This window comes from Heloderma suspectum, chromosome 2, assembly GCF_057233095.1.
Source record: "Heloderma suspectum isolate Gila_16-S chromosome 2, 16-S_ref, whole genome shotgun sequence".
Classification (NCBI taxonomy): Eukaryota; Metazoa; Chordata; class Lepidosauria; order Squamata; family Helodermatidae; genus Heloderma; species Heloderma suspectum.
The window spans coordinates 61676924-61693147 of NC_139459.1; the positions used below are offsets into that span (position 1 = coordinate 61676924).

Sequence of the window (16224 nt, forward strand, 5' to 3'; positions counted from 1 at the left end):
TGGGGGAAAAAAATTCTTAATTTTTTTCAGGTTTTTCACTATTTTTCTGTTCTTTTTCCAGGCCTTTACATCTCTAGTTTTTACTATTGGGGCTTTGGGTCACATGCAATCAGTTAAGGTTCCTTAATTATATATTTCCTCTCCATTACCTGTCTTTTCCAATAATAAATATTAAAGCAGAAATGCTGCTTTCCTGTAATAAATGTATCCTAAACAATGTATTTTTTCATATAAGAAACACATAGAAAATTGCATTGGAAGGGTGATAATGAAAAAGCAACACCATTTATTAATTTTTATAAGTTATCCTCAACCCCAGAGATTCCTTGGAGAGGAAGAACATGTCTGAATTTCACTATGCAGTGCCACAGGCAGAAAGTGAGAGAAACTAAACAAGCACATCCAGAAGGGAGAGAAAACGCCTGCAGCTGCAAATGACCTACTACATACCTCAGTGCAAATGTTTTGATGTTATAATTTGTTAATTTCAAGAAAAAGACAATTATCAACAACCACAATTTATTCTCATAGAGCTATTTAACTTTATAAAGTTTTTGATAAAAATGACATATTACTGTTCAAAAGAATGACATTTTCAGAAGGTTATGATACTACATAATTTTGCATGAGAAACCTTATGCCAAATTGATTTCTTGATTATTTGTAGTGGCAAGTTTGTGATAGAACATAAGAATACTTGAATTTCTAGTATTCTATACTAGGACTAATATTCTATTCTGCTGCATAGGTGGTGAAATGTTATTCAGCCATAAATGTAATGCTCTGAACTAGCAAACACTTATCTCTGTTGAATTGCAAGGTCTTTTAAATAATGACTCATATTTTAAAAGATCAACACTGCCCTAGCAGCTGGACAGAATGTTAAGTATATTTATATGCCCTATTAGGGTTGTTGGCACTTAACCAGTTTTTAAGAAATACTTGGTCAATTGGTCAGTTTAAGAAACTTTAATACAATGGAGAATTATATTACAAAATGACTTATATGAATTATATTACAAAATGCACGCGCACACACACACACACACACACACACCCCAACCATCCAGGCAAACACACCCCTGCCCACCTTCAACATAAGAGTGCCATGCCAGATCTCTCATCTCTTCAGCAAATGCAATGGACTCGTAGTCGTAACTCCTGGACACTTGTGACTTATGTACAGTTGTCACTTCTTTTCGAGAAAATTTCTAGATCCAAGGGCTAAGCAACTTTTAGCATATGCCAAGGTATCTAGGGCCGAGGGCCTCTTAGCATATTCCCTTTTTTCTTTGGGAAGGAAATGTTTTCTTTCCTCCCTGAAAGCTGGTAAATCTGTTTTTGACCATTTCACCCTTAGCTGGCTAGATTAAGTAGACCCACTGCAACACTGAGAAGTGACTAATGGTGAGATGGGTAAGCAACAAATCTACTGAAGACACATTTGAGCTGGCGGGCTCATTCACACAACATCTGGGAGACTTCAACCAACATGCCCTCAGACTTCAACAAATATGTTCACCAAGCTTGCCCTAGTAAGAATGGCGCTGCCCTCTGGCAAATATCACAAGCCTCCAGCCTTCCTCCCAACCTAGGGCATAATCCTATGGGGATAGGCAGCCGCCTCCAAACTCGGAGGCGGCCGCCTATCCAATGCAGGGCAGGAGAAGCATGGAGGGGATTGTTCCTCCATGCTTCTCCTGACCTGCATTTGCGTCTAGACAGCCAATTTCGGCTGTCTAGCTAAGGGAAGGCGGAGCAGGGGAGGAGGCTGCCGGACGACACATAGGATATCTCGAACCGGCATTTCCACCTTCCCTGCCCTGGAACGCCCCCTGGAATGCCCCATTTTGGATGCTCTGCGCTCCTCTTCCGAGCGCGGAGCTCGGGTCCATTCCATGCTGCCTGCAAGGCAGTGTGGAAGGGGGAGAAGGTCGGTTCCCGGAAAACCACATATCCTATGGCTGTCTAGCTGCTGACTAGCAGCCATAGGATTGCTCCCTTAGAGACTGCAGAGTTGGGCAGGATTGTCTGAACAGTTGCTTGTCAGTCCCTGCCACCTCCCAGCTCCAAAGTTGCAAGTAAGCTGGTGATTGTTTGGCACCTGCATGGTAAAAGCCTTAGCCATGCAGGACCAAACCAGCAGCCCCTTCCCCTACTAAGCTTCTTCCTGGTCCAAAGCAAGAAAGATGGATGGGGTGAAGTGTTACATACCCCACGTATCTTTCAGAAGTAGTGCCCAACAGCAGATTCTTCCAATTACCCAAACACACCTGGTCTTCACTTGAAGAAAAAAAAATTGTTACGCTTGTTGTGTATTTTATACTACAAATGTAGCTGCCAATCCTATGTAAAATTCTGGCTGGTTGGGTACTCCAGACCTGTGCTATGTGAGGACTGTTTGTATTTATTTGTTTTATGCTTTCTCCTGAACGCTATGTTCTTGTTATTTCAGAGCTTGCTGTGTAATTAAGCAAATGTACAGCTGGGGAAGAGAGCCGTTTAGTTTTGTTACAGCCTTTCAAAAATGAGTTATTGTTCTTGTTGTTAGACACTATTTAGTTATACAATATTTGGTTTTTACTTATCATACATTTCTTTGTGTTCTTTTTGACAGGAAAGTAATGAATAAATAAACAAATGAATGAATAAAAAATACACATATCGCAAATGGTTTTAAAAGTCCCTTGAATAAACAGGCCCAGTGAAAGCGTGGACCACCTGTATAGTTTTTTGAGCTCCTAACCATACTTTGTGCAAAATACATTTCTTCACTTTTAAACCTTTGAAAAATATGTAAGGAACACATCTTTTTAGATCAAAAATTAATAGAATGAGACATTTCTAGATATTAAGAGCACAATCCAGTCCCACTATGGGCTCAGTGCCTGCATGCAAAAGATGAACATGGGGCTCAATAGAACTCCATCCTCCCCTTCCCCTCAGTATATGTAGAAAGTACATTGACACATTACATGGAATAGGAGTTCTGTTTGCATCTCTCGCATCCTGATCCAGGAAGAAGACTAATCCAGTCTTCTTCCCATGCCCAATGAAAATTACTCATCTTCCAGAGCCAACATTTGAAGCGCCCCAATATTTACACTGAAGAACTACATACTAAACATTTAAAATGGAAGGGGTATATTCCTATTTTCTGATAGCAGTTAAAATTCCTAGTTAAGGTTGACAGTCAAATAAATACAGAATCCTGAAACATATTTGCATCTGCACAAATCCAGCTGTGATAATAAATCATTAGTAGAAGGAAATTATGAGTGTGCAGTAAGTGTGAGTATTAAAAGTATATAAAATAAAACTCAACTATTTATGAACTGCTTGAAAGCACCATGGAGAAAAAACAAAACAATCAATGCTGTATTTATGAAATATTTAGCTTCCATATCGGCTAAAGCCATGTTGGGTTACTGTCCCAGACTCTAGTAGCGATTTCTGTTTTCTTTACATTTCTTAAAGTGCAAATATTAAATAAATAATTAATGAAGGACAGGATTCTTTCATACTAAACCAATTCATACATTATTTATCAATATTTAGTATTTTCCACACATTGTTTGGAGGCATTTTAATTATCTTAAGGATTTGAAAACTGTAAGCTTCATAGAAGTACATGGAAAGCTCCAAGTTTAAACAAGTACTAGACATTTCAAAAATTAATTAAGAAATAGAATATGAAGGCAGCCTTAAATTGTTTCCTTTAAAGGGATAACCAGCCTCTTATTTACCTTAACTCCAAGTCCTGCAGTCTTTAAATGTTACAGATTGCATTTAATGTTTATCAGTACATTAAATATATACATTAATGTTTGTTAAATGTTGATGAAGAATCAATTTATATCTATTCTATATATTTATTTACCTGAATTTGCATGCTGCCCTATATACTGGAAGAGAAAAGGGGCAGGTTTATTGATCACAGGAAGAACTATATGTTACAGTTAATTTACTATTATAAGCCAAGATATTTTCACACAACCCAGAGAGATCTATAATTTAAAAAACTAGTAAAATAGATTAATTCTTAAGAGACATATTGAATTTGAACTAAGGTCTGAAGGTTAAGAAACAGAAGAAAGGTAAAGACTGGTTAAATAAAGATCTATCTACTCTATTTCTAGTCTTTTCATTTTTAACCAAGGCTACTCGAGAACCTTCAACTAATTATTATGTTTTATTGACGGCATCGTTCCCTCGGGAGGTTATTTAAAAAGTTTAACCCCTGAGCAAGTCATGGCTTCTCCTGCCTTTGAAAGTGTCAAGTGCATTGATTATAACTGCAGGAAGTGTTACCTTCTACCCAGAGATTCTCACCCTGCACAATCTTAACCACTGTCTCCCTCCCAAAATGGCTTTGATTCAGCAATTCAGGCCTCTTCAGCTGATATGAAAGGCAGAAGCTCCACAGAAAAGGGATCAGCAGTTAAAATGAAATACAGAGTAGGGGAGGGACACAGATCTTGGATATGGTAGCACAAAGCTGGAGAGAAAAGCAGATTTGAAAAAGACATCAGAGAAGAAAAAAGAACAATATGACAGAAATTAAGCAAGATTTTTATGCTTGCCTTCTATCCATTTAAACTCATCTCAACCTCTATTGAAATTCTGATCATACCCAAACCCCAAGGCTTTTGACATACTTTCATAAATCCACACCTCCTCTCTCTCTTGTCTAATCTCCAGAGTCAGTGTGAGGTATCCCACAAGATAAAGTGGAAAAAATACAGAATTCTAATATCCATATGAACAAACAGAAAAGACCACCTCATCTTTAAAATGATATACAGACATGAAACATTAAATATTGTAAATATTTACTAGGTGCCTTTTTCCAGTGCTTACACAGTAAAAGTTTATATGGTTTGAAAAATGCACCTTTAAAAGAACACATATATCCAGGAAGACTTAATAGTAATTTCTCTAGGTCCATATAAAAGGAGCTGCAAAATAATGCAAGGGCCTATATTCCGTCCTAACAATGATTCACTAGGACACAAAGAAAACGCCATCATATATTTAATTCATTCTGTAATCCTTCAAGATCTGAAACTTTAGAATACTATTAGAATTCTAGAACAAGCAGCTACTACAATGAGCTTATACACATCTGCACATGAATCACAGAAACAGTGTCCAAACTTCCACAAAGTAATTAGATTTTCAGAACTGCAAGTGGGTTTATTCTAATTCAGTCATGACAGGGCCAGAAGGTAATGATACATCTGCCATGATGCAACAAGCAGACCTGTCTTCTGTCAAGAGTTGAAATCATAAAGGAATAAGCTGTCGTTAACAACCTCTCTCCAAACACTAGAGCTGTCATCTCATTGTTTTCCTTTGCTGGCATGGGGGTTAGAGTGGGCTTATATGGTCTGTCAATATAACAGTATTCAAAGCATTTAACCTTCCCTCTCATTTTTCACTGAGCAATCTTTTATTGAGCTTACACAGATTTAAGACTACTTACCTACTAATAACTAGTGCTATAAAAATTCTATATAATACTGATTTGGATATTAATCCATTTGATCCAAATTTAGCAGGCACTACAACATATTACTAATAAATATAATTTACTGCAACACATACTTAAAAAAATGAAACAGAATATATATTTTATACTCTGAATATATGATAGTACTTAGCTATAATTTGTATGTATATGTTTAGGATACAGAAGCACTTTTATAACATCCAGTATCTTATTATATACATTTACAGAATGATTACCATCACTAAGTTAATCATATAAAAATACAATGAATTAACTCAAAGCCAAGAATGTATAAGAGCTTGAGAACATGCAGTACTATTTCCTACAAATTGTATTTTATGGATGGACTTTGAGTAAGCAAGATTCTTGTTCATGCAAGCAATGACTGTGTGGAGGAGGAGAGCAGGAACAGCGGCAAGCCTCATCCCTGATCTTTACACATGGAGGAAGAAATCCTATGTCCCCTAGACAACGTCTGGGAGAAACGCAGTGTGGAGATGGGGGAAAGGGGGCAGTCCCAGGGGCAAGGAGGGGAGGAGACCGCGAAAGCACCACGTCACCTCTCCTCTCCCATTCTGAACCTCCCTGGCTAGACAGGTGAAATCACCTGTCTAGCCAAAAATACAGGGCAGCCAGAGCATGGAGGTGAGGATTACGTCTGTGCTCTGGCCACCCTGCATTGGGTAGTCAGCAGCCACCAAGTTCGGAGGCTGATGACTACCTCCATAGGATTGTGCCCTCCTATGGATTTTCTGCATACACACACAGGCTCAGTACAGAAGATACAATGAATGTATGAAAATCAGGGGAAAGTCCAGTTACCACAATCTCATTCCTCTACCCCATGCATTCAATATATTCACATTGATCACAGAAACAGAGCTTGAATGTATTGCTCATTTCAAATATGTAACACTTGAATTAATTCAATTATCACAATAATCATCTGAAGACTAAATTGCTTTATAAGTTAAAGAACACATGATCCACAACCACAAAAGAGCGAAACCCCTATCTGCTATCTTTATGCACAGCAGTCACCTGTGTGTATGCTGTTGCAGTATTTTATTAAGCAGAACTGGAGAGGTGTGTGTGTGGGGGAGGGAAGATGCATGGAATCAGTCTTCTCTCACACACACACCCCAATGTGACAGCACCAACCATCTGTTTGGCAGTGCTCTGCACATTCTCAATCTAGCAAGGAGCACTGCACAAAGCCCACCCCAGCATAATGAATGTGGGTTTTCTCTCATGCAGCATCCTAAAATGCATACAGATCAGCCTTGCAGATCAAGGTGAAGTATACAAAAAATAATAAAAAGAATTTAATCCCAGAGAGGATCCTGCTAGTTTCTTTTTTTTATAAGCACAACTAAAACCAAGTTTATGAAAAATAATTGTGTTTAAATAGTGCTGACATACTCCAACCATCTTCTTGTTCTAACAATTCCAGAAGGGGAAGTTCCAAGCTCCCCACACCCGCTACAGCTCCTCCATTCATTTTAATGGAGTAGTCAATCAGGATTTTATGCATGTATCTGCAAATGCAGATATGCTCCTTCAGCTTGAAGTTTTCCCCATATATTCATAAAATGTATGAGAAGATGAGCAATTAGAGCTGTTATTAGTGCATTTAAGATCTAGATACAGATCTAATAGCCCATCTGAGAACATCCAGAGGAAGGGTGTTTGGCCTTGAATGGGCAATTAAGACCCATTCGCTTTTTATGAAAGACCTGCTCCTCACACAGGGCTGGCCAGCTTGTGGCCTTCCAGATGTTGAACTGCAACTCCCATAATGCCTCACCAATGGCTATGCTGGCTAGGCCTGATGGCTGTTGTAGTCCAACAACATCTGAGGGAGAGCACAAGTTGCTCACCCCTGTACTAACAGATGAAAACTCCTATAACTGGTTTGTTGATATGGATAAACAAAGCTGCCTGCAATTTTGGACTCTCCTTGGGGGTACGACTATGGAGACTGTCATGATGAATGCTTGAACTTCAAAATTTACCACTACACCACTGTTGACTAAATAAAACCTAGACCTCAGATTAATTCAGATATCACATCAAACTATGGTTAAGAATACACCAAATCATAGTTAAGCTATGCCTGCAATGACAAACCACGGTTTACATTCAGCCAACAATCCAGAATCAGAAACCATGATTTCAGCTAGGTTTGCATTGAAGTTGCAAAGGATAATTACAGCTGTTACTCTGTCTCTGGAGGCCGCTGCACTAGAGACTTGAGTGCTGCGTAGATGGAAAAAGAAAGCAGAAAAGCAGCTATATAACGTATTTCCTTATATATTTGGAAGTTTAAACCACAGTTGGGATTTTAAACTATGGCAAGCGCAAGCTATTGTTTGGCCTGTCTGTCTGAACCAGTCACACAAATAATCACCATTTTCTAATTTACATGCCCCAGAGCATGGAAGTAACTATGAAGATGGAAGATATAAATGAGGGTTTTTTTAGCGGATATATCCACAGTGGGTATTGCAGATTTCCTTAAAAATAGAAGTAGAATTACAACACTGATCTAATAGTTCTTCCAAACTTTTACATTTCAGTATGACATGAAGATTCCATTTCTATTTGGATAAAATAAAGAAATGATTATGACTATCTGCTTTTTCTGTATTAATGGTGAAGGAGTTGTAATTTTATAGAAATTAGATCTCTATTTTTAAAACTTGAAATTGATAGAGGTATCAAACCCTTCCTTTGAAGGTCATTAAAGTTGTTTAGTTTCAACTCACAATACCAATTTCCCCAATAATGACTCTTTAAAATATTTTAGAAAAAAAGTTTGCTTACATTTTATTTCTTTTTCTATGCTTTGAGCCATTCTAGTCATGCTTATAAGCTTTATTTTCTAATAATATAGTCTATAAACATAGCTTTAAAAAAAATCAACTGATTTTTCTCATGGTTTATCAGGAATCTCACAACCAGAGATACAGAAAGGCCTAAAACCAGGACATTCTCAATTTAACCATGGGAGTATTCTTCTGCAGCTATGTAAGAGCTTTGTAATACAGCACTCTGAAGCACTGGAGTGCATGTTTTGTGTTAAGCAACTGATTTAGTCCAATTGATTTTAATAGGTCCACTTCTGTGCTTCATAGAACACACTTAAAAGCATTTCTTTTTGAAAGGGTAGGCGCTCAAGTGCCTTCTAGGATCAACTTCCTGTAATAATAGGCAAACCAATGTGTGCTTGAGATAGATATAAGGAAAACCTTTAAGCTGATGAAATGAAATTTAAGCGAAAACATCAGTTTCTAACAGATTATTGGATTTATGTATCTCCTCCATAGCCCACATGGCAGTTCCACTAACAGTCTTCAATATAAGTAAACAACAACTGTTTTCCTGAAACAAAGGAATTATTTTACAAAAGTTTTGAAGAAGAAAAAACCTGGCAGGTAGACATACATGTTTGATGTAAATTACAAAAACTAGATATCACATAATTATGGATAATTACCAGCACAACACAAACAAACACTTCAAAAGGCCAAATAACTCACTTACCTCAATAGCTCTTTTAATATATGGAATCTGAGTGCCACTGTCCAGATCTTCATTTATAATAAGCCTTCTTGCCCACTGTCCTGCTCTGACAACACCACTACCATGAATTAAAACCATCAGTTTTTCAGTATTTGTCATTGCATCCTCACTCATAAAGATAAAACTCCTGGGTTCACTCTCCACTGCATCTACCTAAAATTAAAACAAATTGAATATTAAAGGTATAAAATTATACAGGTTACATCAACAAGACTACTCAGACAATCTGGTGGCTGCAACTAGCAATTAAATGATTACTTAGGCCTTGAGTCTGAAAAATAAAGTTCCCACTAATAACAATTTTTATAAAATGTATAAGATTAGTCATCACCAAACATTGCTGGCAAGTGGCAATCCATTCAACAAAGCTGCTAATGCCCACTGGCAGAGGAAACCCTGCATTTTCAAATCATCACTCCCAGTAGGTATTTCCCTGTCCTTCCTCCAAGGAGCTCAGAGTTGTATTTTTAATCTCATGACAACCTGTGAGGTAGAGTAGACTGAGAATATTACTTGCCCACAGCCACACACAGTGTGCTTCATAGATGAACAGGGACTAGAAGCTAAAAGCTATTTTGTGTTCAGAATTGTCCAAATATACACAAACATCCTCCCCTTCATGGATCACTGTCTTGTTGTGGCGAAGGGGCTTGCGTAACTCAGTGAAGCCATAAGCTATGCTGTGCAGGGCCACCCAAGACGGACAGGTCATGGCAGAGAGTTCTGACAAAATGTGGTCCACTGGAAAACGAAATGGCAGCCCACTCCAGTATTATTGCCAAGAAAACCCCACGGAACGTATCACAAGGCTAAAAGATATAACGCCAGAAGATGAGCCCCTCAGGTCGGAAGGTGTCCAATATACTACTGGGGAAGAGCAGAGGGAATTTCCAAGTAGCGCCAGAAAGAGTGAAGCGGCTGGGCCAAACCCGAAAGGACACTCAGCTGTGGATGTGTCTGGTGGCGAAAAGAAAATCCGATGCTGTAAAGAACAATCTTGTTTAGGAACCTGGAATGTCAGATCAATGAATCAAGGTAAGCTGGAGGTGGTCAAACATGAGATGGCAAGATTGAACATCGACATCTTGGGAATCAGCGATCTAAAATGGACAGGCATGGGCGAATTTAATTCAGGTGACCATCATATCTACTACTGTGGGCAAGAATCCCTTAGAAGAAATGGAGTAGCACTCATAGTCAACAAAAGGGTGGGAAAAGCAGTACTCAGGTACAATCTCAAAAACGATAGAATGATCTCAGTATGAATCCAAGGCAAACCATTCAACATCACAGTAATTCAAGTCTATGCCCCAAGCACTGAGGCCAAAGAAGCTGAGGTTGATCGAGTCTATCAAGACCTACAACACCTTCTAGAACTAACACCAAAAAAAGATGTCCTCTTCATCATAGGGGATTGGAATACTAAAGTAGGAAGTCAAGAAATCACCAGGATAACAGGCAAGCATGGCCTTGGTGTACAAAATGAAGCAGGACAAAGGCTAATAGAGTTTTGCCAAGAGAACACGCTGATCATAGCAAACACTCTTTTCCAACAGCACAAGAGGCGACTCTACACATGGACATCACCAGATGGTCAATATCGAAATCAGATTGATTATGTCCTTTGCAGCCAAAGATGGAGAAGCTCTATACAGTCAGTCAAAACAAGACCTGGAGCTGACTGTGGCTCAGATCATGAGCTTCTTGTTGCAAAATTTTGGCTTAAATTGAAGAATGTAGGGAAAACCACTAAACCATTCAGGTATGACCTAAATCGTATCCCTTATGAATATACCGTGGAGGTGAGGAATAGATTTAAGGGATTAGATCTGATAGAGTGCCTGAGGAACTATGGACGGAGGTCCGTAACATTGTTCAGAAGGCAGCAACTAAATCCATCCCAAAGAAAAAGAAATGCAAGAAAGCCAAGTGGCTGTCTGATGAGGCTTTACAAGTTGCTGAGGAAAGAAGGGAAGCGAAAAGCGAGGGAGAAAGGGGAAGATATATCCAACTGAATGCAGAGTTCCAGAGAATAGCAAGGGGAGACAAGAAGGCCTTCTTAAATGAACAATGCAAAGAAATCGAAGAAAACAACAGAATGGGAAAGACTAGAGATCTCTTCAAGAAAATCAGAGCTATCAAGGGAACATTTTGTGCAAAGAAGGCAGGGACCTAACAGAAGCAGATGAGATTAAGAAGAGGTGGAAAGAATACACAGAAGAACTATACAGGAAAGATCTGAATGTCCCTGATAGCCATGATAGTGTGGTCACTGAACTTGAGCCGGACATCCTAGACAGTGAAGTCAAGTGGGCCTTAGGAAGCATTACTAACAACAAAGCTAGCAGAGATGACAGTATTCCAGCTGAGCTATTTAAAATCCTAAAAGGTGATGCTGTTAAAGTGCTGCACTCAATATGCCAACAAATTTGGAACACTCAACAGTGGCTACAAGACTGGAAAAGGTCAGTTTACATTCCAATTCCAAAGAAGGGCAATGCCAAAGAGTGTTTAAATTACCGTACAATTGCGCTCATTTCACATGCCAGCAAGGTGATGCTCAAAATCCTACAAGCTAGGCTTCAGCAGTATGTGAACCGAGAACTACCGGAAGTCCAACCTGGGTTCCGAAGAGGCAGAGGAACAAATTGCCAACATTCACTGGATCATGGAGAAAGCAAGAGAATTCCAGAAAAACGTCTATTTCTGCTTCATTGACTATGCTAAAGCCTTTGATTGTGTGGATCACAACAAACTCTGGCAAATTCTGAAAGAGATGGGAGTACCAGACCACCTTACCTGTCTCCTGAGAAACCTGTACGAGGGCCAAGAAGCAACAGTAAGAACCAGACATGGAACAACCGATTGGTTCAAAACTGGGAAAGTAGTACGACAAGGCTGCATATTGTCGCCCTGCTTATTTAACTTATATGCAGAGTACATCATGAGAAACGCCGGGTTGGATGAATCACAGGTTGGAATTAAGATTGCCGGGAGAATTATCAACAACCTCAGATACGCAGATGATACCACCCTAATGGCAGAAAGCGAAGAGGATCTAAAGAGCCTCTTGTTAAGGGTGAAAGTGGAGAGTGCAAAAGCTGGTTTGAAACTCAAACCTTAAAAAAATGAATGATGGGGCATCTGGCCCCATCACTTCCTGGCATATGGAAGGGGAAGAAATGGAAGCAGTGACAGATTTTATTTTCTTGGGCTCCAAGATCACCGCAGACAGTGACTGTAGCCATGAAATTAAAAGACGCTTGCTCCTTGGGAGGAAAGCTGTGGCAAACCTAGACAGCATAGTAAGAAGCAGAGACATCACCTTGCCGACAAAGGTCTGTCTAATCAAAGCTATGGTTTTCCCAGTAGTAACGTATGGTTGTGAGAGCTGGACTATGAGGAAGGCTGAGCGCCGAAGAATAGATGCTTTCGAACTGTGGTGCTGGAGAAGACTCTTATGAGTCCACTGGACTGCAAGGAGGTTAAATCAGTCCATCCTAAAGGAAATCAGCCCTGAGTGCTCATTGGAAGGACAGATACTGAAGCTGAAGCTCAAATATTTTGGCCACCTAATGCGAAGAGAAAACTCTCTGGAAAAGACCCTGATGCTGGGAAAGACTGAAGACAAAAGGAGAAGGGGACAGCAGAGGATGAGATGGCTAGATACCATCACGGATGCAATGAATATGGACTTGAGCACGCTCCGGGAGAGAGCGCAGGACAGGAAGGCCTGGCATGCTATGGTCCATGGGGTCACGAAGAGTCGGACACGACTGAACGACTGAACAACAACACACAAAAATCCTAGCAATTAAATTCAAAATGCCAAGGAGTAGCCACAAATACAGCTCCACCAGCAGTGCAGAACAACATAACTGCCTCAAACACAATCGACCAAAGCTGCTGGTTTACCCTGCCCACATCTGTCAGCAATCCACCCATGTTGTCACATGATATAACTGCATCATATTGTCTATTTGCCATACAATATATCAGCCCATCTATTTACCATATAATATTCTTAAAGACAGTCCAGAAACTTCAGTTGTCCAGGATGGAGCTGTCAGAATTCTGGCATGGACTAGATCAGTGCACTTTAGTCATGACAACCACATTGCTTACTAATTCATTTTCAGACTCAATTCAAGGTGCTAGCCTTTCAAGCCCTAACTGACTTAGAGACAGGATGCTTTCAGATCCTCTTCCTTCCATATGAAATTTCCTGGAAACTGTTTTACTTCAGACTGTCCTCCTTGATCCATTGTCTAGATACAGCTAGTGTGCACGAGAGTACACGAATCTGTCACTGCTTCCATTTCTTCCCCTTCTATATGCCAGGAAGTGATGGGGCCAGATGCCATGAACTTAGTTTTTTTCATGTTGAGTTTCAAACCAGCTTTTGCACTCTCCTCTTTCACCCTCAACAAGAGGCTCTTGAGATCCTCTTCGCTTTCTGCCATTAGGGTGGTATCATCTGCGTATCTGAGGTTGTTGATAATTCTCCCGGCAATCTTAAGTCCAACCTGTGATTCATCCAACCCAGCGTTTCTCATGATGTACTCTGCATATAAGTTAAATAAGCAGGGCAACAATATGCAGCCTTGTCGTACCCCTTTCCCAATTTTGAACCAATCGGTTGTTCCATGTCCTGTTCTTACTGTTGCTTCTTGACCCTCGTACAGATTTCTCAGGAGACAGGTAAGGTGGTCTGGTACTCCCATCTCTTTCAGAATTTGCCACAGTTTGTTGTGATCCACACAATCAAAGGCTTTAGCGTAGTCAATGAAGCAGAAATAGACGTTTTTCTGGAATTCTCTTGCTTTCTCCATGATCCAGCGAAAGTTGGCAATTTGATCTCTAGTTCCTCTGCCTCTTCGGAACCCAGCTTGGACTTCTCAAATGGTGGAACAGCTTGCTTAGGGAGATGTGCTTGTCCCTTCACTGTTACCTAATGTGCTCTCTTTATAGACACATGAACAGGTTGTACCATCTCTGACATGATAGCTGAAGAGTACGCCAACCTGGCCTGTGTCACTGAAACCTGGTTGAGGAAAGGGGAGGGTTAACCTCTCCCAAATTTGTTCATCAGGGTCTTCTTCTGCAGTATCAAGCTTGACTGGAGGGGCAAGGGGGGGGGAGCCTTGGTCTATATCTCCCTGGTCAGATACCCCATCCAACAGTCAGGCAGTTTTGAGTGTCTCTACCTAGTGTGGGGCACCAGAGACAGGACTGGGATTCTGTCGGTGTACTGCTCACCCTGCTACGTAACAGTCTCCCTGCCTGAGCTGACTGAGGTGGTCTCAAGTGTAGTACTGAGGACCTCAAGGCTTGTGGTCTTGGAGGACTTTAATATTCATGTCGATGCTACCTTGTCAGGAGTGGCTCAGGAGTTCATGGCCACCATGTCAACCATGGGCCTGTTTCAGATAATATCTGATCTAACACATGTAGCAGGATACAATTTGGACCTGGTTTTCTGTGCTGGGTTGGGAGAAAATGGTTTATGGTGGGAGAGCCATAGTGACTCCATTGGCATGGAGAGATCATTATCTGATCAGTTTTGACCTTCAGGCTCCCTGCAACCGCGGGCAAGGGTGAAACACCAAGTTTGATGATCCACCTAGTCGTAGAACCATGTCAGTTCCTTAGCACTCCGAGGCACTGAGGGCAATGAAATAACTGTGTTGACAATTAGAGTGCAAATGGCAGAATACTCACAACAAATAACACATCACAAAGGTAAGAATCCATTTGTGATCTTATTTTGTGGTGGTGATAGCAGCAAAGAAATCTTACTTTTTCGCTGTCTTTAAATCTGATCAGTGTCATCCAGCGGACCTCTTTTGGATGGTTAAAAGCCTCTTGGGTGTAGGCTCTAGCACTAGGCTCTAGTAGGCAGTTCAAACCCCCAAAGGCCGGCTGTGAACAATTTACTAGACATTTTGCAGATAAAGTTCCTCGTATTTTTGCTGACTTGGATGTGATTGTTTCAGCTGAAATGGATGGGGCTACTGAATCACCTGCTCATCTTATGGATACCTTTCAGCTTTTGCAACCTGAGAATGTGGCCAAACTGCTTGAAGAACTGAGGCCTACTACTTGCCCTTTAGACCCTTGTCCATCCTGACTTGTGAAAACTGCCAGAGCTGGACTGGCTACCTGGACTTCTGAGATGGTTAATACCTCCTTGAGTGATGATGAGGCCCTTGTTCAAGAAACCAAGTCAAGATCCTATGGTTTCGGATAACTACCGCCCTGTGTAAAATTTGCCATTCTTGGGCTAGGTGGTGGCCTCACAACTCTAAACAGTGTTGGATGATACTGACTATTTAGATCCATTCCAATCAGGTTTCAAACCTGGTTATGGGACGGAAATAACCCTGATCACCCTGGGGAATGGATGGGAGGAGTGCAACACTGTTGGTTCTACTGGACCTCTCAGTGGCTTTTAATACCATCGACTATGCTACCCCTTCTGGATCATTCATCTGGGTTGGGCTTGGGAAGCCCAGTTTTTAAGTTGTTCCAGTCCTTCCTGGGGGATTGGTCTCAGAAGGTGGTGCCAGGGGCTTTTGTTCCACCTCGTGGCCATTAGCCTATAGAGTGCTGCAAGAGTCTATCCTGTCCCCCATGCTTTTTAACATCTAAATTAAACCGCTGGGGGACGTCATCACGAGATTTGTGCTGAAGTGTCATCAGTATGCAGACGACACTCGGCAGTACCTCTTGTTTCAGCAATACCCCCATGCTTTTTAACATCTGCATTAAACTGGTGGGGGAAGACATCACAAGGTTTGAACTGAGGTATCATCAGTATGCAGATGATACTCAGCAATACCTCTCATTTCCAGGGAGGCTGGCAAACTCTTGAACCAGTGTCCAGGGGATATTTTGGGGTGGATGAGGGTAAACTAGTTGAAATTTAATCCAGATAAGACAGAGATACAATGGTTGATAAATCATCTACTCTGGATGGAGGTTTACAACTGGTCTTAGATGGGGTTGTACTCCCCCTAAAAGGCCAAGTGTATAGTTTGGGAGTCCTCCTTAACTCTGCACTAACTAGGGAAGCCCAGGTGGCTACGGTGTCCAGGAGTGTGTTTTACCAGCTTGGGTTAGTATGT

The 16224-nt window shown here is 40.7% G+C and overlaps 1 protein-coding gene across 38 annotated transcripts in view; it reads right to left on the reverse strand.

Annotated features, from left to right (window-relative positions):
* ARB2A (ARB2 cotranscriptional regulator A) overlaps positions 1-16224 on the reverse strand; it is a 362761-nt gene that overhangs the window by 293654 nt on the left and 52883 nt on the right. For all 38 annotated transcript variants that reach the window (XR_014787657.1, XM_084833676.1, XM_084833666.1 and 35 more), the window contains one exon: positions 9059-9250. Coding sequence is in view for 37 of the 38 variants with exons in the window: in XM_084833676.1 (XP_084689802.1) it covers positions 9059-9250 (192 nt within the window). In the remaining variant the exon portion in view is untranslated. The remainder of the gene's footprint in view (positions 1-9058; positions 9251-16224) is intronic.